This window comes from Fundulus heteroclitus, chromosome 2 (genome assembly GCF_011125445.2).
Source record: "Fundulus heteroclitus isolate FHET01 chromosome 2, MU-UCD_Fhet_4.1, whole genome shotgun sequence".
NCBI lineage: Eukaryota > Metazoa > Chordata > Actinopteri > Cyprinodontiformes > Fundulidae > Fundulus > Fundulus heteroclitus.
The window spans coordinates 13,749,719-13,777,073 of record NC_046362.1 but is presented as its reverse complement, the minus strand read 5'-3'; the positions used below and the strand labels follow the sequence as shown (position 1 = coordinate 13,777,073).

Below are 27,355 nucleotides of genomic sequence, written 5' to 3'. Positions count from 1 at the left end.
ATTTTGGTTATTTCTTGTCAGTTTTAAGCTCAAATACAAACTGAACCTCTGCTGTGGAAATCAATGTGTTTAATGCTTTTGTTGGTAATATTTCCTGTGCTTTGAAGTAACCGTTTTAATATGTTCCGTAACTGGACAGAGTTTCTTTTACACCTTTTTAAATACATTTGGAGTCTTAATTACCAGAAAAAAATAAAAGCCATCGATCAATAAATGGTCCGACAGAAACAAATACCTTACAAGGCACATACAAGTAAAAATAGGCTTTTTCTCCATATTGATTTATGGCATTGAGACGGGCAAAATGCGGAATCAATAAAGTGTAATGCCCTGTGCTTTCTAATGCGTTCTGCATCGTAAAAAAAAAAACTTATCCCTCCTCTAATTTACAGAGTTTAATCATTTGGAAGCTATTCCAGGGCTCCTACACCTTTTTCGTGGAAATGTCTCAGACTTTTTCCAGACCTATAAATCTACAGCTTTCTTGATCCTTCACTGCCTTTTTAAAAAAAAAAAAAACACAAATGTTCACCATGAACGTCAGTTTTCAGGCTTTCTGTATTTAACCTGCAAAAACAAACAACACAAAAACTGAAAGGAACAACAAGATATAAAAAGGGACGGAAAGAAACGACGGACATAAGGACGGACACGGGAAAAGATGGGAAGATGCAAAAAAAAAGGAAGGAGTCGAGGAACAAATGGAGGTAGAGTACAATAAAACAAGGATCAAAACAAGTAGGAAAAGGTTGAAAAAGGAAGGAAGTAGTAATAAAGGAAAAATGAAAGTAGGACAAGAACAAAGGAAGGACTGAAGAAAGAACACAAGAAAGGCATCAAGGACAAATTGAAGGAGTGATACTAGGAGGAAGGATGGAAAGAGAGAAGGAAACAAGGAAGGTGAGACATTAAGGAGGGAGAAAGAAGGAAGGACACAAAGGATAGAGAATAAAGCCTGGAAGTACAATTATTTTTCTATATTCTCATTTCTTCTTTTTCCACATTTATCCAAACCTGGAAAAAAAAACTGAAATCAACTTCCAGACTTGGTTGGGACCCAGCAATTCCCCCAGATGTCCTGGTTTCACAAAATCCTTGTAACATTCAGAGATCACGTGACTCATACTAGTAGAAAATGAGGTATGCTTTGTGTTATTTAGAGCTTTGATTTGCTCAAAGCTTGTGCTTGGTTTGTCAGATCCATGCAGACTGTAGTGTCTCGCAAAAGTATTCACACCCATACGAACCTTTTCACATTTTCTTGCACGACAACAGCAAACTTAAATTCATTATATGGGAAAGACCAACACAAAGTTGCGAAGAGGAAGAGAAATGATGTGGCCAAGACGTGTAGTCTGACCTTCAGAAGTCACCTTTTTACCCTTAAAAACGTTTAAAAACGATCGGTTTCCTTCCACATGGCAACTATGCACCGCTTTGTTTTGGGCAGTAACAGAAAATCCCAGTAAACTTATTTAACGTTTGTTTTTGTAAAATGAGAAAATGTGAACGGTAAAGGGGTGTGAACACTCTGGTTCGGCACTCGTATCCTTTACTGTTATGTCAGCCTATCTGCTGATGCTCTGGAGTCTTTATGGCTTTCTGGTGGATCCGGTCTCTCAGGCGAGATGCAAGAGACTTCATTCTTTCTCTTAAGTATATTTTCTATCCAGCTGGAGCTTTGTGCCGGTCTTTCGAGGGAGACGGTGGAAGACAGCGTGCTCATCCTCATGTTTTTGCCTGAGGTTATCAGCTCTCCGTAGCCCTGCTGGTGGGAGAAGGCGTAGGCAGAGCGGCGGGAGCTGGTCCTGCGGACCCGCCTCAGGTTCTGCTCCTTGGGTCCTTGCTTCTTGCTGGACTGCTGCAAATGACGAACCTGCGACAACAAAGCAAGGATTCCTTAAGGTTGTCGGATTTTACAGCATCTTCTTTACTCGTTGGACCCTGGATGAAAATGTGCAAAAGTGGTAAGAATTTTCATACCTCATAAAAAAGGTTATGAGAACAAAGCTACTTGCTCTAAACCTGCCCATATCAATAGTGAAAGTTTTTAAATCCTCTTCACCAGAGGGTGCAAGTAATTATGGGGGGTCCAATATAAACGGACATATCACCGGTTCGGCACCATTTTACTGGTAAACCTGGTTTATGACGAACTTCTAAATGCACGTGCTGTGTTTTTGTTACAGCACCTTGTCTGTTAGAGTTGGGAAGAGGTCCACTCTCAGAAAGCTCACGACCAAGCCGGGCAAAATGCACACCACAGTGGTGAGCAGGATGACCAGCCACACGCTCTTCTCCGAAAGACAGTTGCGAGCCGTGCCTGTGGAGACCGCAGTCAGAGATGCTTTCAGTTTCATTCCCACCGATCGGTTTTTCTCGTCCCCCCTGAGCCAAACTCACCGAGAAACGGGAAACTACTCGGAAAGATGCCAAACAAGCCGTCGCTCTGCATTGCAAACAGTACAGCGAAGTACATGATCAGGCTCCCCCACACAAACAGGTGATTGACTGCAGTCCAGTAGTGTGTATCCAGTCCAATCTGGTCAGAAAAGGAAGAAGAAGAAGTTTTAGTATTAGTTATTAGTAGTGTTGCGCCAATGCCATTTTTTGGCCCCGATACCGATACCTAGCTGTGCAGTATTGGCCGATACCGATACCGTCTGTTTGAAATTGATGTGTGTGTATGTATGAAGAACTGCATACTACTGAGGGTAGTAGAACTTTTTATTGCCTACCTGGAATGGGTGACAATAGTTTAATAAACTTTTTGCTCTTAAATGCCAAAATAGTGCAACTTTCATGAACTTGTATAACATGTATAATACTAGTCGGGAGAGAGAAGGCTGCGTTCAAGTGACATACAAACATCAAAATGGTATCGGTGCCCTATTTGTTGGTACTTGCCGATACCGATACCACTATTTTAGTGCTGGATCGGGGCCCTGCTCGATACTGGTATCATATCGGCACAACACTAGTTATTAATATACTTCGCCGCATGGGAACAGTTTGTTCGGCTGTGTTCAGAGACTCACCTGAACGCTCACAACAATGACTAACGTCGTTGCAATGGTGACGGCAAACGCCTGTTGGTCAGAGAAGTCGGAGCCGCCTTCCTTCACCCTGACGGTGAAGGCTCCGTAGGGGATGAAGAACAGCAGGAAGGACGTCACCATCCCCTGCAGCGTGCAGAGGAAAAACTGTCGCTTGTTGAAGAGGAGGTTCTGCTGGCCGGGTTTGTACAGGCTCGGGTAGCGAAGGCTGTTCTGCTCGTTGACGTCCTGGCAGGAAAGAGTCGGTAATTAGACACGTTTAAGCAGGTCCTGGTTATTAAAGGCAGTTAAAGGGAGGGTGGCATGACAAGTGGTGGGTTGAAGGTGATGCGCAGTAAGGGATGCAGTAATAGATGTGGTATATGGGTTCAAGAATTAGTAACAGATTAGTTACATTAACTGCAGCGTCTGCTTTGTGGTTAGAGGCTTGTTTAAGTTATATGCTGGAGTTGCATTATTTAAAACAGTAAAACAGGTTTACAGTATGAACTGAATATTTACCTGGATGGACTTGACAATGTCTTGAAAAGACAAAAGTGTTGGAAGTATTAGAAAGTCCACAAACTATGGACATACATTTTATGAACAAAAGCACAACTTACATACAGCACCCTCCACATGCACTGCATCCACAGTAGAAATGTTCAAACAACTTAAAAATAAATGCATCTTTCATTACGGAAGGATATTGTCATATGTCCGAGTAATTGTTTGTAAAGGGGACATATCATGCAAAATCCACTTTTTTAGCCCTTAAATACATTTGATTGTGTACCTCTCTAGGAGTTTAAAAAAAAAGTAAATATATTCCAGCCAGGAGCTCCGTAGACATCTTAATATTCCTTTTGGGTCGCATTTTTGAAGCTGTTCAGCTTTTATTACACTTTTTCAACTACGTCACAGTATTTGATGCAGAACTGCTAAAAAAACCCATGGTCTTCTGGCTTACCAATTTTACGAATCCACCATTTTTATTTTTTAAAGCGAAAGCTACTAGTTGCTAAGTTATCAGCTGTTCATTACACATGTCCCCCAACACACTACGAAAATGGCTAAATGACATGGAGGGGAATGTTCTCGTTTAGATTTAAAGAGACAGCACCAAAACTGGTGGCTCTCAGATGCACCTCAGCACAGGAGCAAAAAGGGGGAACATGGTGGTAAATGAACGAGGAATTTAGACCAAAGCATTGTAGTTCCACTTTATATAGACCACAACTGAATGATATCAATGTGAAAAAGAAGAATTTAAAAGCATGTGTCCTCTTTAAAAGATTGACGGGTGCCAGCACCCCTTATAATGATACTTCTTGCAATCGTCATTTGACCTCATCAGACCGACAACATTTCACATGTTTGGAGCATACAAAGAAAAGGATGTTTGATCACTTCTCTTTACACGATCTCTCCTCAGCTCAGCCCACAGGTTTTCTGTAGGACTGAGGTTTGGGGACTGAGAAGGCCATAGACGAAGGTGAATTTTGTGAGCCATCTCTACATTTTTCTTGATCTTATCTTGAACCCCCCCCCCCCCCCCCCAAAAAAAAAAAAAACAAGAATCCTGGCAGAATAGACTAAATTTGTATTTAAGCTCTCTAGGGGAGACTTCATGCTTTCTGACAGGGTTCCCAGGACATTTGGAAGAGAAACAGGCCCCAAGCATTACAGATCCACTACCTTACCTAACAGTAGGGGATAATTAATTTTTCCATACATGAAAAACTGAATATTTGTGGTTGAAAACATCAGTCTAATCTGCCTAAAGTTCATGGTTCCAGAAAACGTCCCAGTAGAGTTCAGAGATCAAGCAAATACATGTATATTTAATTGTAAGCCTTTTTTATCATTTGTTTCTTGTTTTTAATAATACCTGATCAAAAAGTCCCATGGCCAGTACTGGTAAGGATGTATAGACAATATTGAAGAGGGTTATGAACCACTGGTCGTACACAGTCTGTGGAAAGAAGAAGCTCATCATCAAGGTCAAGATCATCCACAAAGCTGCCCCCACATTTTACTATAGATTGCAGCTTTCTTACCTGCGCTGAGAAACCACAGAAGAAGCCGTACCAGAAGTGAACCAGGGTGAAGGCGAAGTTCTTGTAGAAGAAGTAGGCCAGGAAGTGACACATTCGGAAGTAGGACCAGCGTCCGTGCACCAACAGCAGCCTCTGCAGGTATCGAAACTGAGCGAAGGAGTAATCTGAGGCCAGAACTGCTTGCATCCCCTCCTGTCCGCTGATGCCTACACCGATGTGGGCGGCTGAAGCGGCACAAGGAAAAAGCACAATGTGGGTCACTGCCTTTAAACAATATAGGAATACCACAGATGCATTTTGCATAAATATATCTATTACAATTGAAAAGTTCACACCAACTGAAATGATCAACATTTAATCTACGTTAACATGACTTTTATATTTCCCATTGTTACACATTCCTACCAGTTTCTGTAATCCAGAGCATTTCAGCCACAGACTGGCCACATGCATTATTTGCATGCAGACTCTGAACGTATGGTGCATGCAAGCAGTCCTTTGGGATTGTGACACTGCAAACGTTGATATTGCGACGAAGAAGACTGTGGTCCGACATACTGTGCAGCTCGAGTGCAAGCACATCAAAGTTAAAAGGGTAAATGAATAAGCTGGCACGGGAGGTTTAGATTCAGCTAAGGCAGCACTAAATAAGGCCAATGGAGCTCTTGTTAAATGATGAGAACAGGTAAAACCAAAATGTTAGTTTCACAAGAGAGGTGATTTATTTAGAGGTCTGCAGAATGTTTTACTGTATTTCTTTTACAAATAGCTTGTGTTTAGTTGCTATTAGATGAGCATTATACAGACAAAAATAAGATAAGAATTCCTTTATTGCCCCACAATGGGAAAATTCGGGTGTGCCAGTGGGAAAGACACAGACAGTTACGCACAATTATTAGCAATAAAAAAGAAGAAGAAACTAGTCTAATCCTAAATTAGTTCTAAACAAACGTCAACAATAGAAAATGAAAATAAATACCAGAGTAAACATTGCACCATTATTGACAGTAATTGCATATTCAGGTAAAAATGAGATGAAATCCAGCCTATTTACAGACATGCGATAATATAATATGCAATCTGCATGATAGCGTATATTCATATATGTTGCTTGATGTGTAAAAATAAAGGTGACATTAAATCAATGTTTTATAAGGGAACTTATGTAACTCTGACTTGTCTTCTGCCACCAGCTGCAGACTGCCAACTCTGTCTTTCACCTTAATACAAAGACCCACTGATTGAATTAACATGAGGAATAATTTATAGTATTTCTATAAGCTATACATATCACTTTCCACAAATGTGTATATATCATTTATGATACGTCTAAAACAATGTGATATTTTTTACTTTGAGTTCGTGAGACTTTTTCTTAGGTTTTAATCTCTTTAAACACCAATGAAAGCGTGATACTGAAATCAACGGTGTGTTTTTGTCAACGAGGAGTCTGTACCAGCAGATATAGATTCATCGTTTTCTGACCGGTCCTTCGTGTGTTCTGGGTAAAACGAGGAAAGTTTGGCACTCCCTGAGCCTTACTTTTGATCATGCTGACGTCGTTGGCCCCGTCTCCTACAGCCAGCGTGACGGCCCTCTTGTGCCTCCTCACCAGCTCCACCACCTGAGCTTTCTGCATCGGCGTGACCCGACAGCAGATGACTGTTTTACACAAACAGGCCAGATCCAGCAACGTGTGCTCCAGCTGGGGCTCCAGAGCGTGAGCCTGCGGGGCAAACACATACATCACACCTGTTTAGCATATTGTATTATCGCAGCGCTCTAACGTCCCTGCTGAGGCAGCACCAGGCCACAGCCCGATGTAGCACTTTCCCATCATGCCGTGGAGCACAGCTGCAGGGGGCGCGGAAATGGATGTTAATGAAAAGCTGCAACAGAGCTGACAGCCCTCAGCAGACCAGCAGCTTTCTGCAAATTAGACTTTATTTAGTCAGCAGGTAAAGAGAGACGCCACATCAGCAGAAGAACACAACTGGTATTTAATTGTTAAAAACCTGCTATGTCAAAAACAAAATGAAAGGCAAGAAAACAAAAAAAAAAAGTAACAACAACAATTGGATCGGATCTTACCAGACTGTGGCCATTGACGACTAAGGCATACTCTGCAATTATAGCTTCTTCAAACACAGAATCTTCTGCAAACATGTCGCCCTTCTCGACGTCTCCTGTGCTGTTCACCCGGCTCAGACCGAGGATGAGCTCCTTAGCGCTCCTACAGAGGGAAGAAAGCTAAGAAACTTGCATTTTACACTATTTAAACATTTTTTTTAAAGCAAAACAAGTTTCAATATTTTGAATAAAATAAAGCACTACATTTTTAAGACTACAGACCAGGGCTCTGTTTTTCTTTTTACCATAGACTAATCATAGTGTCTATGTTCATGTTGCAATAATATTTACTGGGTTTGGCTGTTTATTGTGGTGTTTTTGTAAAATATGAGCATGACATTTGTGCAAAAGAACAAAACTTTTGATAAAAAGGCGCTGAGAAAGGTCGGACTGCCTACTGGTCTAGTAAGAGAGGCTGAAAATAACACACTTTTTTAAATATAATTTATGAAAAGACTGAAAACTATGCATTTTTTTTCTTCCCCTACACAGTCATTGACTACTTTTTGTTGATTTATCACATAAAATCCCAATAAAATACATTCAAGCTTCTGGTTGTAATATGAAAAACTCAAAGCTCAATTAGTTTGAAAACTTTTGCAAGCAACTGTAAATTTTACATTTTTAGGTGGGATTTCTTTCTGAGATTTACTACAGTAAATATAAAATGTAAAAAAAAAAAAGTGATTTAATTTCATGAGTCCTTTTATGCCCGATGTTTATGCTCTGTAGATTTTCAGTGATCTCGGACAGGATGGTCTTAAGTGCTTCTGCATTAAAGCTCATAAGATCCAGTATTTACATAAAATGTAAGTAACACAGCTTTATTTTTTTACTAAAAATAATTCTGCAGGCCAGACTGCAGCTTCTGTTGCAGTTTTGGGTAAATTTTTAATTGGTTTGAAAGGGACAAAATATGTCCTTCTGGAAAAGGCAGCACACCTGGTCTGGGGCTGCTGTTGTGGGAACATGAAGGGTTACCTGAGCTGCTGCTGCACCTCCAGCTGTGTGAGTCCAGAGATGACAAACACCTCATTCATGTCGTCTCGCAGCATGTTGCAGGAGTAGCCGATGTTCATCGCCGTCTCTGAAACAACAGTTTATAGATCTGTACCTCCACAGATGTACGCAGCTATTCATCACCCGGACTTCTCTAGTCATTAGCTACCTAGTTTGTCTCCTGTGAGGACCCAGATCTTGATGTCAGCTAGATTCAGACAGGCGATTGTCTCGGGCACTCCTTCTTGAAGCTTGTCCTCTATAGCTGTGGCTCCAAGAAGCTTCAACAGAGTCACCAGTCAGTCTGTAGTTGCTAAAGACTCATCGCTACATAGGTGCAAACAAAAGGGTGTAAATTTTACCTTCATGCCCTGCTCGATCTCCTCGTAGAGAACAGCCAGCTGTTCGTCGCGGTTCTCGATCACAGTGCTCGCGTAGTGAAGCTTCTTCTTCCAGACCTGATAATACTCTTCACTGAGGTCTTTGTAGGCAAGAGCCAGTGTTCGAAGCCCTTCTCCTGCAAATTCCTGTCAGGAAATGGATGGATTCAACACTTCTGTAGTCCATGAAACTTGCAGAACAAATACGTACTGTAGATGGAATAAGCAAGCTGCAGCATTGCTTTTTCATTCTTTAGTCAAGATCCTAATGCAATCCGAATACATGTAATTTTTAAAGCTATTTAAAGAAAACTATGTGCCAAGAGTAGATCCATTTAGGTTCAGCAGCTACAGGAGTCCTCAAAACACAGAGATGCATTATGTCACTTTAATTTGAATTAAATTTTAAGTCTATGTTTTTTTTAAAGTGACACAAACACAAAGACTTAATGGCTAAAATAATTAATCCGATCAAACTGAATAAACAATTAAATACAAACTGCATGAATTAATTTCTGTGTCTGGGGATCAATTAAAGACCCCTTTGATGGTGTTTTATAACCCACAATGAAGTCCAGATCCTAACTTTGGGAACAAACACCCTAAAAGTGCACCCAGTGACTTGCAAAAGTATTTACATGCCTTGAACTTCCCATTTTGTCACATTACAACCAAAACCTTTAATGTGTTGTACTGGAATTTTACATAAGAGAAGAAAGTATTGAGTAAAATATTACTTTTTTTCAACATTTCTTACAACCAGGGCTTTGAACCGGTTCAAGGAACGAAAACGAAAACCGAGATCTTTTTGTATTTTACAGGGAACAGAAACGAAACCGGAAACGTTATTATTTTTTATGTTCTGGAACTGGAACACTCATTTAAAGATAATGGTAACTGGTTAATACCGGTTTTATTTCATTCCTCAAGGTTTTCGTTGCCTATTAACTAAAAGTAATTATTTTCCTGCGCACGTTACCATGACGACTGAGGTTCACTTCCTGTGTGACATCACATCACACATTCGCTGACTGAATGGAGAGAGAGCGGTGTCTCCACTAGAGCTACACATCTTATTAAGAGGTAAATTACGATCCATCGTTAAGTAAAACGCTCTTTCCAAACACAATATCAATAGCTATATTTGTCAAACGAAAGGAACGAAATTAACCGTTCCGGAAACAGTATTTTTTTTGTTCTAACCGGTTCGGGAACGTCAATTTATTGGTGGAACTCATAAACGGAAACGTTATAATTCCGTTTCTGTTCGGAACGAACCGATTGGGAAAAATCGGTTCAAAGCCCTGCAAAAAACCCTGAAATATTTGGCATGCATTTCATTCAGCCCCTTTATTTAGTCTAAAATTCCTAAGAAAAATCCAGTGTCTTTAGTGACCTAATGAGTAAATAGAGCCTTTACCCTGCAAACTAAAGCTGTGATTTGGATCCGTCAGTGAGCCGAATCACCCAGACAGAGCCGTTGGGATCAATCATCAGAGCCAGTGCAACCTCCCGGCATCTGAGGATGTTAGTGGCTTTAATTCGGTGCACTATCACTTCCACTGAGTTGTTCTCAGCCACTAACCCTGCTCTTCTCCCCACAGTGGTTCCACTGTGTGCCCCAGTCACTTCATGTTCCAGCAACACCAGTTTATTATTAATGAACCTTTTAAAACGTTCATTCTGTCGGCTGAATTATCAGGTCTCCAGATTCTGTTGGTGCATTACATAAAATTATACTGAAGCTTGGATTGTGATGTAAAACAAAAAAAGAAGTTAAATAATTCAAGGGATTTAAATATTTTTTGAGGCACTGACAAACTTTTTGGCTAAAAAGCATTAAATATGTTCAGCCTAGACACTTTAAAATGTTATTTAATCACTGAGAAGGCTTACACTGAGGTGTTCTGAGGTAGTGTACATGAGGTTCTCGCTGGACGGATCCAGACGGTCAAAGACGATGGTGTCGGCTCCCTTGCAGTACAGTTTAATCTGACCCTGGGGATTTCTCACTTGGATAAAAAAAAAAACAAGAAAAATGAAGGCTTTTAAACAACAAATAAGATCAGATGTCACATGCAACACAAAAAAAATGCAAAAAAGTAGCACATTTTCTCAGTCATGCTGACTACTAATGCTATTATACGTAAAGACCTAACCAATGACACTCATTCTCTTGCGCACGTTGTTGAAGTCCAGTATGGCCAGCAGCTCGTAGGTCACAGCTCTTCCCATCTCGCACAGTGTGATGGTTTCTGGAGTTCGAGCCCGGAAGATAAAGCCAAAGTTTCTCGCTGCGGTCACCAGTGCTCCTTCGTCAGGTGACTGGGCCTGGTACTCCAGCTTCCCTACATTTAAACAAGCGTATTGATCAGAGGGTGGGGGGGGGGGGACTCCTATAGGACATCACTGTAACGTCTGTGCGAGTAGCTTTACCTTCGCTCTTCTCCTCTGGCATGACGGTGTGGCACAGAGCCAGCAGCCTGAAGAACTCCTGCACTGCAGATTCCTCCCGTTTGACAGCTTCAACCAGGCTACAGTCGTAAAACTTAAAGCCTTGGTCGCAGAGCGGGTTGAAGGAAAAGTCTACACACGCTGTTTTCTGAGGACACAGCACCAGGGAGGGTTTTTAAAACACAGTAATCTATCATTTATTTCAGGAAATAAACCTGACATTTGCTAGAGAAACAAAGAAATGGAGTAATTGACAAGAAAAGCAGAGAAAACACTCAATTGCTTCATTAACTTTTACGATGTGAAAAAATTCACATCATAAAAAGATCATATTTTTATTACTCTGGTTGTCAAGAGAAGGCGTTTTATTTTGGAGCATCGGATGACTCTTTAGTTTGTGAAAACAATCTCAGTGTTTCTGACGAGCCTCGTGAACCGTGTGGGTGTCTTGGTAAGAAGCATGGATTTGTCACCAGTGCCCACTTCTCAGGTGGGTAAGTAAGTCTGCAGGGTTATTTGTAGATCCTAGTTTTTCCACTGTTTAATGCATTTCATGACAGAACGGAGCTTTAAGTATTGCCTGAAATCCACATATAGATAAAGCTATGTGACTCCATATAAATTACATAAACTAAATAAGATATATATAACTTATACACAACAAGTAGATGTAAGGATGAGTTGAGCAACACATTACTCAACTTATCTTTGCTAAAAGATTTCTGTTTCTTTCCAATTGAGTCGTAGGAATGGTCTAAAAAGTTAATCCTGATCTCATTTTTTTACATTAATAAAAGCAAGCATTTTGGCAGGTGTACCCTTTTTCCAGAACTTGCACAAAAATGAGCTCTTAGTGTGCAATCATGTGCACAGCTTCTTTCCATTTTAATTTATGTTCTCTTAGATTTTCAATAAGTTTTAAACATTCAAACTGAAGGGCAAAAATGGGAAGTCTGATTATGAAAGCACATAAGTATAAAATAAATATAACTAAACATAAGGAGGTGGTGCCCTGTTTGTTCACATCATACCTCTGTGATTTCCACCTTCTCGTTGAATTCATCATAGACATCCCCTTGAGGAAAAAAACAAAAACAAAGATTAAAACACCTCAGCAACTTGCCAAAACTGAAACATTACATCACTTACCCTAACAGCTTTCTTGATTGTTTCTTGAACAAACAGTACAGGGGACTCAAACTGGTTATTTTAATTCAACCTAATCGGAATTTGGTTTCAAAATTAAAACAAGCAGAGGGGAAATGATCTCCTTGATCTGTACAGAATTTTATCTCACTAAACTTAATGCAGTTGTAGTAACTTTTCTCAAGTAAAAAGGCTTGTGATGTCTTTAAAACAGCTGTTCTTTGGTGGCATATGAGATACATTTATGGATGTTAGTCCCTCTGTGTGGTTCCAATGCCAAAATGGTTGAAAAATATAGACGTGCGTGTTTGATCATCTGTTGTTTTGGGGCCATTTGATCAATTTTGTTCAGTAAGAGGTAAAACCCACGTGAGAGCATCACTCCATACCATAGGTCCGCCCAGTGATGGAGCACTTGCTGAACACCATGACGTTCTGCGTGAGCGTGCCGGTCTTGTCGGAGAAGAGGAACTCCACCTGTCCGAGCTCCTCGTTCAGAGTGGTGGTGCGGGCCTCAGCCGAGGTGTCGGTCTGACTGTGGTACATCTTCCGGTCCCAGTTGATGAAGAAACTGTGACCGAGCCGCAGGACCTCCACACTGAGGGAAGGTACCGGGAACGTCTCAGAAAGTGAGGTTCTTTCAACAAAGCTATAATTAAACATATAAAAGACAATAGAAGAAAACTAGGTTCTTTGTTTTACCTGACATACAGTGAAATAGGCACAACAGTGTTGAGGATGATGATGTAGGACCAGAAGGTGAGGAAGCCAGAAAAAACGGCACTGCTCTGAAAGTCATCCCGTGGTAGGAAGAGCTCGAACTTTCTGCCGATACAAGTCTCCCAAATGGTGTTTCCTATCGCTAAAATCACTCCCATGCAGATGAGGAAGGCAAAAATCTGAGAGAAGAAACGGTACAGCAATGGTTTACATTGGTTAGACGGGGCTTAATAATTGCTCAAAAACAAGAAGAGATTCATTTAACATGACCATTTAGGTTAAAGTTTAGTGTAATTGACATTTTGTTATGCTGTTTTATCAGTTTTTTCTTTAGAATACAAAATAAACATTTTGCACAACTTGGACCTGAGCAAATATCCCAATGCGGCTATTAGTGTGCATTAGTGCGCACTTTGCAGTTCATATTCAGAAGGCTGTTGGCCAGGATTTTTGACCGGACTTTTCCTTTAAAGGCTGTCCGAAATCTGCACAGCAGTCCGAAGCTCCTTTCCTCTCCACGATATACGGATGGTATCAATGCAGAGCACAAATTTCATTGGAAGGTATGTTGGCATGACAAATACAGATTATTATTATTATTATATGCACAATTTGGAGGTATGCACGTTTTTTTTCCCCCCAGCTGAAAGTCTTACTGTAATGCTAGTGCAACATATATCTAGCTCTATATCCAAGGAGCAACTGCTTAATGAGACCCATTTTATTGCAGCCAGAGCAATGGCAAGACGTCACAAGGATAGCAACCAAAAATGTTGTTGAATTACTTGGGGTTATGCCAGCAAAATGTGGGCACGATTGGGTTTTAGCCTTGGCATGAGGGCCATGTCGCCACTCTCTAAAGTCTAACACACGTTTAGTGTCTGCAGAGCACATGTCATGGATAAGGTACCACCGTTTCTACAATGCTTCTCTACACAGCACTTAGGATTCAGCTTTGCTGCCATCAAGACTATCCCACCACTGTTGGTTTTGCATGCTCTAATGTTAATGCAGTGGTCTCAAATTCCAGTACCTGAGGGTCCGCAACTTTTGGATGCGTCTCTGGCTCAACACACCTGACTCTAATATTAGCTCATTAGCTGAACTCTGTAGAGCTTGACTACATACAAGTGAGGCAGTTTAGCCATTTGATTCAGGTGCGTAGGGCTAGAGACACATTTAAAAGTTGCAGAGCACAGGCCCTTCGAGGATTTGAGTTTGAGACCACTGCTTGAAACACTTCAGAAGATCTCTGGAAGACCCTGCAGAGATCACTCCCCTTCTGGGAGTTTTTCTGATTTCAGTGCCGAGGTCCAGCCTTATATTCCAGAGCGAAGATGGCCTTAAGCATCACCTATGATTTCACATAGTATCTGGGCAGTTCAGGGAAAAAGGTATGGATGGAAGAAACTTTCGAGAACTAAGAAATAAACACTGTTTTATTAGAACACCTGCTTCTCCTGGAATGGAATATCTCTGTTTTGCAAAATACTGCAGAAGTGCATAAATCAAGTATGAAATACTGCATCAAAGGACATGGGTTTGAAATAATTTAAAACTATTTCAATGGAAAATGAAATCCTATTAAATATTTTTTTTATATCACAAGCTTATAAAGAACCAGTAGCAGCAAAAAAAGCTTGTGACATTAATCTGTATTTACAATGTTTATAGGGAATATACAATTTCAAAGATCATATATTAAAGGTGCATTACAAATATAAATATTTTGGGAAATGTTTTTTTTATATAAAAAATAAGAGTAAATTCATACCCATAAAACTAGCGTGTTCATAAGTTTATCAATGCTGGTCCGTTTGAACTTAGTCCTTCCGCAATTCTGCATCAGCTTGGTTTGCAGCCCTGATAAAGGCAAACAAAGACAACTAGTTCCACTAAAAGAGCATTAAAGAGCAGAGAAACAACAAGCATTGTGACAAAGCTCAAAGATATGGAGCCTGGAAGCATTAAACAATAAATAATACCGGCAAAGATGACCATCCCAAAGCACCACTCAGTGTTCCTCAGAATGCAGCCTCGCAGAAGCATGTTTTCATTATCCAGAGAGTATTTGTTGTCTTTCCAGTGCAGCGTTCCAGTAAACTTATCAAGCTTGTTGTTTGGTGGTTCACAAACGACTTCTCCTGAGGAGAGACCACAAAACAAAAGAGACTGATCTGACCAAACTCAGACTGCAAGAACAGTAAAAAGGAAGAAAAAAAATACCCAAATATACAAACACTGCAGCGTCTTACCATCAAAGTCCATCAGTTTTGAAACATCTCCCAAATCTGAGGTCACACTCAACGCCTGACGGACTTTCAGATTTGTCTCGCTGTTTGAGGAAAAAGTGACCAAGCATCTGTCAGTTTTCCAGTTCAGTTGTAGTTTGGATGTTCTTATTAAAGATAATTGTTTAACTAATTATTGATGGAACGAGTGCAACACTCACCCATCCAGCTCTGCAGTCTCGATATAGCACAGGCCATAAGGCTCGCTGCTACACAGAAGGAGGATATCTGCCTGTGAGCAGATCCACATAAAACGGTCAGTGGAGAAACGGGGCAATAAACTATCTAGAAGCTGCAGCAGCACTCTGCAGCCTACATCTAAAGCTTTCTCTGTTTCCAATCTCACTGTGTTTTTATTTCTGGATATTCATGTAAAACATTTTTATGATAAAGAGGCTCATAAAATAGTGCATGAATGTGAAGTTTATGAACAAATATTCACATATAAAATCTGAACAGTGTGTTGCACTGGATTTCATTTAGGGATTTTAGCACAAATGGGGCTAAATACAAATAGACTCCACACATTTTTTGGGTTTTCATTTTTAAAAGAATTTTGATGTTTCATTTTCCTACAACAATCATGCACTGTTTTTCTGTTGACCTTTCGCATACAATTACAATAACATACCCAAGGCTTGAGGCTTTAAGATGACTAAAAGTGAAAATGTGAGAAGGCTTTTGGAAAATATTGTATGTTCGTGCATTTTACTCACAGCGACAAACTGATTATTCTCAAGTTTGATGATGTCCCCGACGCGAACATTCATCCATTTCTCCTTCTGTAAACTTAAGCAGAGGAAAGTCCACAATGAGCGGATGTGTTTGGGACTTTAGCAGCAGTTGTTGACAGGATCTGGCTGTAGTACCTTCCTCTGATGAGAACCTGAGACTGACGGTTGTTGACTTGCTGGTCGCTCTTGTGTCGAAACTAAAATTGTAAAAATATGTGATTATTGTTTCAAAGTAGTTATTTTTGTTAAAAAAGTGAAAGAGGAGAATCACAGTCCCTACATAGTCATCGCTGGCATCTTTGACGGCCGTGATCACGAGCACCAAAACCAAAGGCACGATGGTTGTGAACCAGGACAGGGAAGAGATTTCTGGAATCAACTGTGAAGTAAAATCTGCATGAGTCTCTTTGCTTTAATCTGAGCTTCAAGCGATCTACGGAAACGAGCAGAACGTTTGTCCTATACCTGAAGTATCAGCAGCACAACGAAGTAAGCATTCGCCACCCTCTGGAACTGTTCAAACAGGTTGATGGGCAGGAAGGTGAAGATGTTGTACTTTGAAGTCTTTATGTGATTGTTCTGCACAGCAAAAAAGAGTATAAATACAGATTATCCTACAGGCCTACAGCTGAGGGTAAAGCCACAAGTGCAGACTAAGATTACAACTGTGAGGTCCACTTACAGCATATAAGAACTTTTCATTGTATTCTCGTGCGTTGGCTTTCACACGGCGCTCCTTCTCTACAATCAAAAAACAACTTGGTTCTGAGCATTAATGTCACATCAGTTTTGGGCTTTAAATTTCAATGATCCTTTTGAAGTGTCAGGGATAGATGACAATACAACAAACATCAATGACTTTTTTTAAGTAGAAAAGAACTGGGTGCACAAATTATTGTGCGTGTTCTTTATCAACACACTGAAAAAGTACACAGAGGTTCAAACCTTTACTTACACACACCAATATTTCCTTAAAGGGGACACGTCATGGTTTTTAATGCCTTCCTTTACACATTTAAATCCTTCAATTGTGTTCTGCATAAAGAGGAATTGCAATACTTAATAGAACAACTGTGGTTGTTTTAAAGTGCTTTATAAATAAAGCTGGTATGGTATGGTATGGTACTTTGGTCTGAATTCCTCATTATTGTAGCTAAACAGCCCCTCTTTTGCCCTTGTTCTGAGGTTCTCCACCCCATTTGGTCAGTTTTCTTTTTATGCCGGGGATTGGTTTTATGAAATGTGTGAGTTAATACATCCAACAACCGAATATTTTGACTTATACACACTGCAAAAACGGAACTTAAAATAAGTAAAATGTTCTTAAAATGAGTGTATCTGTCCTTGATTTGAGCAGGTAAATAAGAAGATTTGCCAATGGATTAAGATTTTTGCACTTAAAATGGGAACAACTCATCTCCATCATCTTATTTCAAGTGCAGGATGTCTAATTGTCTTATTTTAAAGGTCAAAATACTCACTCCATTGGCAAAAAAATCTTATTTACCTGCTCAAATCATGGACAAATACACTAACTTTAAGAACATTTTGCTTATTTTTAGATCTGTTTTTGCAGTGCACTTGTAGCTTGAGCCTCCCTCAGCTTGGACAGACACCATGAGTTGGAGCAGTTATGAACAGCTGGCTTCCTTGAAGAGTGTTTGCTCCATTTTGACCTATTTCCTAGTTTCCAACATAATGTTTGAACTGATGGTTCGGATATCTGCAGATTAACTTTCATAAAAGAAAAGGGCTCTTGACAGAGTTCTTGAGTGAGAAAAATGGAGTAGTGTCACAGCAAATGTGGAAAAACTTCAAATGTGGCTGGATTAAAACAGAAAGATGAAAAATATTCTGCAAGGAAGAACGCAGAAATGTTCCTCCACAGCCATTTAAAAGACAGCTTGCCAGTCATCCCAAACGCTTGATGGGACAACCAGTCTTCCGTTATGATCCTGCTTCCTGCCACACTTCCTCCACCAGCAGTCATAAAAGCTGATGTGCTGCACCTGTGAACCTGCCATCCATCTCGCTCTGCACATCTGCTTTCTGCCCGTCATAAGGCCTCTCCAGACAGCGGCAGGATATTAAAAGCATTTGCCTGTAGATCTCCAGCGGTCTTCCTGGCCCTCCCGTCTGCCTTGTTACAACCAGATCTTTTAGATTTTCCCTTTTTGTCCAGCCGTCTTCAGACTTCTACCAAGCTTCAGATTTCTGGACAACAATCCTGACTCTGTCTTATGACCAATTATCTGTGCCAAGGCCTTGGATTTGTCTGCCCTGTCCTGATTACACGTGCGTGACCCAAACCTGTCCCCAGGATCAGTACCACCCTACCTGGGTTGGCGTCACCAACCCCGCCGCAAACGCCTGCTGGCTTCCACGACTGGCAAAGGATTCATCTGTCAGAACCAAGAACCCAGCCTGGTTCCTGAGAAGATTAGTAGCTTTATTTGTGAGTATTCTCACGGTCTTTGAATCCTCAGCGGCCACTAACCTGTTCGCTCCCTTTTTAGTGAATCCTATTTGTGCCTCCAGCAGATTCCAGCCTCCCACCAGGTTTCTCCTTTAAAATAAATCAGTTAAAATGCCCTCTGTGTCTAGCTGAATGTTTGGGTCCCATGTCTGCCTCATTACATTATTAGACTCAAAAGACAGGTTTTCCACACAGACACACATTGGTCGGGGTATCTGTTTGCCACTGATAAATTAAATCATTTTTATTTACTAGGTTTATTTTTGTGTGATATTAAAATTTGTTTAACTTAAGACATGTAAGTGGTCAAATACTTTTTTACAGAAGTGTATATTTAATGTCTGTGGTTCAATTTGTTTTACCTGTGCCTCAATCCATGAGATATGTAGAGCCTTGAACATACCCCTGCTATGTTTTAGGTAATGGCTTTCTTGTTAATAATACCTCACTGGATCGGTCTACATTAGGAATTTGGGAACACAAAGCTAAGAGAATGCCTGTGGCATCTTCAGCTTGTCTCTACATGCCCATCTTGCCCAATAACTATGTAACAGTTTCACCATTCATCCTCCTCTGGGTCAGAAACACTAGACACTGCCTCACAGACAACTTACCAAAGCAACGTAACATTTTTTTACACGCACCAGAATCGCAAGAAACGCTGAGATAGAGCTGCAGTGCCCAGACGAGGTTAAATTGTTGCTCAATTATGTATAAAATACCTGCGGTAAGGTGCAACAGAACCGGTGATCTCACACATTGACCGTGGTCACCCAGCTATCGGTTACTAAAACAATCAATTATTAAAACACTGCTTCACTTGTTCTAACACTTTGGCCTGCTTAACCATTTTGTTTACATGTTGTGATATCTATCTATCTATCTATCTATCTATCTATCTATCTATCTATCTATCTATCTATCTATCTATCTATATATATATATATATATATATATATATATATATATATATATATATATATATATATATATATATATATACACCTCTTTATATAAAGTATGTACTGTGTGTTTGTTTCCATACAGAAACGGTTACTCCCAAGAAACTTCCCTTGAAACCTGCAAGTCTGGACAGCTCACAGTAAAATGATTCAGCAAACGTTTTGGGAATCCTTTTTGACTTTCTTTAGAGTAGGGATGGACGATATAGGGGAAAAAAAGCATATATATAAAATAGAAATCATATTGATCGATATCGATAATTATCAAAAAATTTCAAAACACATTATTTAGTGCAGCCCGGGCAATTTTGTGCTGTTGCTTAATGACCTATTTTTAGATAATCAGACAGATTATCTACATGATCAGCCAGAATACAAACGCAAGGAAAACTGTTCTATGAAACTTTTTATTTACCCTTTTTTTTTATGTCGCACCACATGTCTATCAGTCGATATATGTTGTTATTGAATTATCGTCTCTCCCTGTTTCAGAGTTTTCTCCCAAAACTGGAAGTGGAAAAAAAAGGCGTCCACTGTTACAAGACAAGACGACACATTTCCAAGGAACCAGAATGAGATTCCAAACACATTCAGGGGTGGCGTTTTGGCCCCGTGACACTCAAGGTTATCTCAACCTGCGTGCGATAATTAACACACTTATACAAAACACAAGGACAGAACATGCTTCAAATTTCAAGATGTTTGCAAGAGCAAATGGAATGTTTCATATCTTATAAGGAAATGTAACAGCTTGATACTACACTTCATCTGCAATGGTTCAACCGAGGTGGTGCTGGTACCTCGAGTTTTACTTTTGTTTAACCGCTGGGATCATGCTGCAATTACTCCTATCAATTATTTTTAGAAAAAGTAAAGCCTTAAAACCAATTTTAATCACATCTTCTCAGTTCTGTCACTTCGGTCCCACCGATAACGCTGACGCACACGCTCCAACCTGGTGGGGGCAGTAATGCACATTCAGTTTGCTTGCCACCACCGAAGAAGTAGTCAGTACTTTAAGCCTAAGCTGTCACCTCAGTGCTGTTTAAGTTCTTATATATGATTATACATGAACTTAATAGGTTGTCAAGATTTGTTTAAACTGAAAATCGTATAGCTACTAAGTCAAATATTGCTATTGCGCATAAAGCTGTAAATAAAACACAACCAATTACCATTATAATAAACCCTCTAAACAATAAGAATGACTTTACAGACAGAGACTACATGGTTTACTAAATTGCAGCATTAAATAATAATTGAATTAATCAGTGATATATCTTTTCATTTGTTTTATTGTTGGTATCTTTGAATATTCTCCATATCACTGTTTTAATGGCCGTACTATCTTTGTGAAGCACCAATTATTCTTATTTGTGAAAGGGGCTATATAAATAATCTTTATTTACTTACTTAAACTGTGTTCACAGCAAACACTAACAAGGCAAATTTTTCACATTGATCTGGTCGCTTGATATTTTGCGTCTCTCTCTTGCAAACAATCCGCGCAGACAACACAGCTAGTTTTCGTCTAAATAGGAGGAGCGTCTATCCGCTTGCCGGTTTGTCTTGTCTGTTCAACTCAGTGGCGGAGATGGATTTTACCATCTTATAGTCGCGGTGCTGCATGTAATGGTGAAAGCTGAACAACGGCGCCAGAATCCCTGGGTCAACCAGATCCTCCAAAGAAGCACCAGGTTTGGCAAGTAGCACCACCTGGAGGTGCGTCTAGATGACAGACGCTTCCAGTGGTGCTTCTGTCTTTCCAGGACCCAGTATGAGGACCTGCTGCCCCGCGTTGGCAGACGGATCACCCTCCAGGATACAAACTACAGGCGTCTTCGGTCAGTAAATCCATCATGGCTCAATAGAAATATAGCCTAATTTTACTTTTTGTGCTTAAATAAATGGACGAGGAGGACCCTTAACGCGACGTGAAATAACAGAGCATACAGTAAAACTGGAGCGAATTTTCACGTTGCTCTATTCGCCCAATTTGTGCCATTCGCATCGCAGACTGCTAATTTGCGTTCTGTTCTTTAATATCAATCTGTCGTTCCTTGTTCTAGGTAACGAAACCAAATAATGATTTTGCTATCGGGTTTATTGTGCCACGCAAAGATTATCAGTGCCCCCCCCCCCCCCCCCCCCCCCCCAATCTGGCCTCCATCTGACAAACAAAATCTGGTAGCGCCCCTGTTCATCCAGAGTAATATTATTGAAACGTAACAGGGATTTTCCTGTCAGAATAAAAGCAAAGGTGTCTTACCAACATTAGTGGGTTCATTTCTCCTCCAGGTTGGCATCTTTTCCTGGGACCTTCCCAGAGTTTCCCTGCCGGGCACATGGAGAACCCCAATGTTAAAAATGAACCGAGCACAACACAAAGTAGCCTACATTGTTTTGATTTGCCACAGTAAGAACAGCGGTGAGTAAATCTCAAGCCTATATGTCTCCCCCCTTAACAAAAGATCTCAGGTGAGTGGGCAGCCATGTGTTTCCATGGTTTCTGTTTATAAGAGCGGAGACAGGTGAACATATGCAGCAGCTTTATGGCGCAGACACATCCCTGGCCCGCCTCTCTGGTCCTTACCTTGTTCAACTTTGCAACAGGCGCAGCCCAGTGTTGTCTCCATGAACCCCGCCATTTACTTATTCCAAGCGACGCATTCCGCACATTTCCTCACAGCGGGGCGCAGTCCGCCCGCCTTCCGACCCAAACACCGCCACGCAGAACCAGCGCGCCCGGACTCCTGCGCGTTCAGATGCCGCTGAGCTGCGGCGGGTACGCGGCAGCAGCGCGGAGAGGGGGACGCTGCGGAAGGCGTGGGCCGTGGTGGGGTGGGGGGGAATGGTGCAGGCAGGAGATCCGTCCCCGCTCCTCTGAGACTAATGATCTGGGGAGAAACCAGAGCCGCAGCGAGGTGCGGCGCAGACAGGAGACCTCACAGGAGGAGAAGGAAGTCTGTTCATACACCAGCACCTCTCATTTTAACAAATGCATCAGTGTATGAGTTACATGTTTATAATAATTATTATTAACCGTGATGTATTTATAGCTACTTCTTTACTTATTTTTTAGGGGGTGTAGAGTTGCCATAAAATCATTGTGCTTATATTCTTTATTTTCCATTTATTTTTCCTTATTTTTCCTTCCTACAGTAGGTTTGGTCTTTATGGATCTAGCGCCCTCAGCTGGTGTGTATATAAACTGCAGCTGATGGGCGCAGGGAGACATCCGACACCGCTCGGAGCTGTTTGTGCTGCGGCTGCCGTCTCTGGGGGAGAAAACGACAACAATTTCCGCCCCAAGCAGTGAAAAAAAAAGATGATTTATGAAGTATTAATCTGTATCAAAGCATCTGTAAACAGGATTAACTGTTTCCTAATATTCTTTACTGACTGAAAATAATTTTTATTTTTTTAATCTGAATATATCTCAGCAGCTCCACATACAGGCTCCAGTATTATCCATCCATCCATCCATCCATCCATCCATCCAGCCATCCATCAATTTTTTGACCCGCTTAATCCCTCATGGGTACACGAGAGGCAGGGTACACCATGGACAGGTCGCCAGAATGTGGCAGGGCTACACATAGACAGAAAAGACAAACAACCATTCACGCACACACTCACGCCTAAGGACAATTTAAAGAAGCCAATTAACCTAACAGTCATGTTTTTTTTGGACTGTGGGAGGAAGCCGGAGTACCCGGAGAGAACCCACGCATGCACAGGGAGAACATGTAAACTCCATGCAGAAAGACCCAGGGTTGGATTTGAACCCTGAACCTTCTTGCTACCCACTACGCCACTGTGCAGCCCACTCCAGTATGATCATGTGGACTTAAAGAAGAACTCAACACTGATTAAAAACATCCTGAAAAGCTTCTGAAATTGATTTTTTTTTTATGTACAGTGATCAGAAACAAACGTGTCTTGCTTAAAAAAATTTTTATTTTTAATGCTTAAAAATGTTGCTTTGCTGGAACGCCTGTATGGCCCACTTTATGTGTAATGTGAATGTGTGAAGCACTGTAGTTAAAATAGAAAAGTGTATTTTAAAGCTATTGTCTTTGTACTTTTAACTTTTTAAGTCCTTGGCTGGATGAGGGCCCAAAACAGGACTAAGACTGAAACGCTGCATTACATAGAGGTGATATTTGAGGAAATTCAAAGGTTTATTTAATTTAAATGATAATACATTGTGTGAAAAGCTAAAAAAAAAAAAAGATTTTCTCTCATAAATCTTACAGATTTTCTTTTTAAGATATTGATTACATTCATCAATGCAAATAATTTCTGAAGTTCACACCCAAATTACTATTTTACAGAAGGATCAGAATGATGATGATGATTTTTTTTTTTAAATATTGATAACTACTGATATCCGGAGAAGAGGAGCAACACCATCTTTCGTCTTCATGCCAAGACAAGGCTTGGAATTATAAATTAAATTGGGAACTGAGAATATACAGTATGCTGTATAAAACATTCAAAACATTTAAGAGTAAGTAATTTAAACTGCACTGGCTTTAGATCTATTTAAGTTATTACACGGGGGCCTTAGTTTTACCTTAACATTGCCAATTCTTTTGTTTAGCTTTTATTCAAAGAAAATACATCTAAAATCAATCAAGTTTACATACGGTCATATTCAGTACGTTAATATGTGTTCCTGATGAGGCTCTGTTGTCAGATCTTTTTTGAAAATAACTATATACATAAGTAGCTATTAAATGTACCTTAGCCCACATTTAAATACTTTTTTTGTATTGCCTTCATGTAATATTGCTATCTTAAATATTGTGCTTTCATTAGTGGTAAGTAGAAAAACATAACAATTAACAGAAGTAAAGATTGAAAACATCCGTCTGTGTGTAACTATCTGTATAATATGTGTCACTAAGTGAATAGAGTTACTGAAATAAATGTGCTTTTCAATGATGTTCTAATACAAATCCGCTCTAAATAAACCACCCCATACATATTTTTCTCTCACTGACTAGACATACCAACATTATTCTTAAGTCTTTCTCAACTCTTTATTAAATTCCCAAATAAAACAGACAAAAAGACATAATTATTTTAAACTTTCTTCAAATTTCATAAGTTTACATCTTCTCAATATCTTTTAGAACAGTCTTTTAAACTGTAAGATTGAGTCAAACGTTTTGAAATTGTTATGGTTTCAGGGCAACACAGAGACAAACAACCATTCATGCACACATACTCACACCTATTATAAGGTGAATTTAGAGAGGCCAATTAACCTAACAACTCCCATGATTAATGTTGTATTATTTTGTGTTCAACATAGAAGAGTTCATTCACCTTATAAAAAGTGTGCATTACAGTTCTGAATAAAGTGACCTTTGTCCTTGAGATGCAAAAGAACTAGGATTTGATGAGGAGCTGCAAGAAAACTGAGATCAAGCCAAAATTAGTCACACGCCACCTAAGACCTGAGCTGTGACGTGCTTTGCATTTTGAAATTTATTCTATCATTTTGGGGTTAGGGGAACAATATATATAATTAACAAATATTATATTTGAACATGGATTTTATTTTTTTAAATAAAAATGGATGTCTATGTGGACAAGTTTCCTTGGAACACAATCAAGACACTGATAAGGTGCAAATCTCTTTTATTTCCACTGTTTTCAACATTTTAATTGCCACGCAAATAACTGAATATAACCACATAACTAGATACAGAAAACAAAAGCACCAATAAAACAACAACCAACAAATCCATAAAGATTTGTTTAAATATCTTTTATGTTTGATTTGATGCCAAAAATGTTATTCATTTCATCAACTAATGTGTTGAGTGGTTACCCCGTGTCATAATGCGGTTTATGAAGGACCCAAGCACAGATTGTGGTAGTAGCAAAGATGAAGTTTAATGATAAAAACAGACACTTAGAAAAAGTATTTACAGCTAGAACAATTGGTAGAATAACCATAAGGGTTCAAACAGCTAGGAAACAGGAAAACAGAATCCAGGGCAGAACAACAGAACATAAAGTAGAGTAACGTAAAATCAAGTAGAGCAACAGAGGGCATGAAACTACAGAAGAAACCAGCACCGATGATTAGTGAAAACCAGGGACCTTAAATACAGAGGAATGTGTGGAGAAAGGTAAGAAAAACAGATGAGAGCAATCAAGTGGAGATGAGAAACTGCTAATACTACTGACGGCAAAATACTGACATAAGGAGAGGAACTGCACAGAGAAAAACATGTGGAAGAAATCTAACAGAAATTATATAAGATGTACTAAGGACCTTGTCCACAAATGTATGGACTGAAATGGCAGAAGCTAGAGAACATAAAAAAAAATCACTGAAGTAACAAAGACAAAAAGAAACCCAAAACTCAAACATCTAATGATTGTGACACCTAGTTGTAGCTAGAGCTTTAGGATTGGGGCAATTTACAATCATTTTAATCACTATAAATATTTTGATTCCATATCCAGTGTGATTCATCCTTCTTTGTCATCGTCCCAGTTTCTTTTATTTTATTTTATTTTTTTTCATCCCAGTTTCTTCCTCAGGAGAGTTTCAGCAGGGTAGATCAGCCCTCCAGAGCCCTCAACAACCCGCAGGAAAAGAATCAGAACCCTCTTCTCGGATTTTGTGTCAGTAAAAACCTTTCAAAAAACATGAATCATTTTACACGACCTATACCTCACAATTATGCACCGTTTTTTGTTTGTCTAACACAAATGAATAAGTAAACTACATGGTAGTTTTACCTTAACTTAAAGGTGTTGTATATTTTCAAGGCACTGTACGCCTTGTTTTCTGTGCAGTGTCTTATAGACTGGTGTATCTGTGGTGTGAAATAAATAAACAGGTGTGCAGAGGGCAAAGCAAAGCCTGTAGGGAATATGCAAGCGCCTGATGCTGTTATTGCAAGGGGATCGCACTACTCTAGAGAAGAGACTATTTATTCTTTCACGGTAAATGGAACAGCAGTCCAGCTATTTGTAGAGTCCAGATTGTTAAATCAACCAAGTTGAGCAAAGATGGAAACAGAGGAGACCAGGCTGCCACTTCTGCTCCACGTCAACAAATAGTAATTTCACATGGGGTGAAGGCAAATGGACACTGTAGATGTATTTGTGTATAGATATCAGAATACAGGCCGTTACAGTGGATGATAAAGGGAAGAGTAGAACCAGTGTGATTAGTGCAGATACGCTGAGTCATGGTGAAAAGACTTTCAGCAGATGCCTCAGTTGGTGACCTTTCAGTTCCATGTTTTGCACGGTAGCTCTCAAACCTTTTATAGACATCACCGTCTTGGCAAACAACACATTATTCCAATTTGTACAGGCGTCCACTTGTACTGTAAAATAATATGTCATGTTTGGTCACAAAAAGGCAGAAAAATCGACTCAAAACTGATGTATTTCTAACGCCTTTCATTCAAAATGATGACACAAAGTGTTACAGGACTGTTATTTGTACGCTTTGCGTCACAAATTTCAAACACTATTAGATTAATCAGGATTTGATGGGGTTCAACATTTTGGTGCTGTTTTTAATGTTTTTAAGAGCAAATTCATGGATAAAGTAAGTAAAGTGTATTTATTAAGCGCCTTTCACAGACAGCACAATCACAAAGCACTGTACAGAAAACAAATAAAACAACAATTAAAACAAAATACTAATAAAAAAGTTAAAATGACAATAAAATCACGATAGACTGCTTAGCCCCTCCCGCAGTTGTAAATATATAATGTGCGTCTCAATTAGAACATTGTAGAACAGTTGATTTCAGTTATCAAAATTTAAAAAGTTAAGCAAATTAATATATGTAGACCGACAATACAATGGGTTGTGTCTTTTAAGTATTTTTTTCTGTTAATTTATATGATTGTGAGCAACAGCTAATCTTCTTTCTTTCAGCTTTTCCCTTTCAGGGGAACCCCGCCTTGACTGATCTGGTA

At 39.8% G+C, this 27,355-nt stretch overlaps 1 protein-coding gene across 3 annotated transcripts; it reads right to left on the bottom strand.

The window, feature by feature from the left end:
• Positions 1-663: 663 nt before the first annotated feature.
• On the bottom strand, positions 664-22,348 carry atp8b4 (ATPase phospholipid transporting 8B4). Of its 3 annotated transcripts, none has more exons than XM_021307461.2 (28): positions 21,981-22,348; positions 21,657-21,721; positions 16,632-16,690; positions 16,415-16,528; positions 16,230-16,328; positions 16,085-16,146; positions 15,932-16,004; positions 15,377-15,447; positions 15,180-15,259; positions 14,910-15,068; positions 14,699-14,787; positions 12,916-13,103; positions 12,594-12,802; positions 12,090-12,133; positions 11,041-11,206; positions 10,764-10,952; positions 10,501-10,616; positions 8,587-8,751; positions 8,394-8,505; positions 8,207-8,312; positions 7,187-7,328; positions 6,638-6,821; positions 5,096-5,319; positions 4,927-5,010; positions 3,039-3,284; positions 2,404-2,542; positions 2,193-2,323; positions 664-1,876 (listed from the first exon to the last, which is right to left on the bottom strand). In XM_021307461.2, the coding sequence occupies exons 2-28, from the start codon at positions 21,691-21,693 to the stop codon at positions 1,559-1,561; spliced, it is 3,606 nt and encodes a 1,201-aa protein (XP_021163136.1). In that variant the 5' UTR covers positions 21,694-21,721; positions 21,981-22,348; the 3' UTR covers positions 664-1,558. The 3 variants fall into 3 exon arrangements, with proteins under 3 accessions (XP_021163136.1, XP_012735807.1, XP_036004257.1); XM_012880353.3 differs by having other exon boundaries at positions 12,907-13,103; positions 21,981-22,347; XM_036148364.1 differs by having other exon boundaries at positions 12,907-13,103; positions 14,910-15,065; positions 21,981-22,347.
• Positions 22,349-27,355: the final 5,007 nt, after the last annotated feature.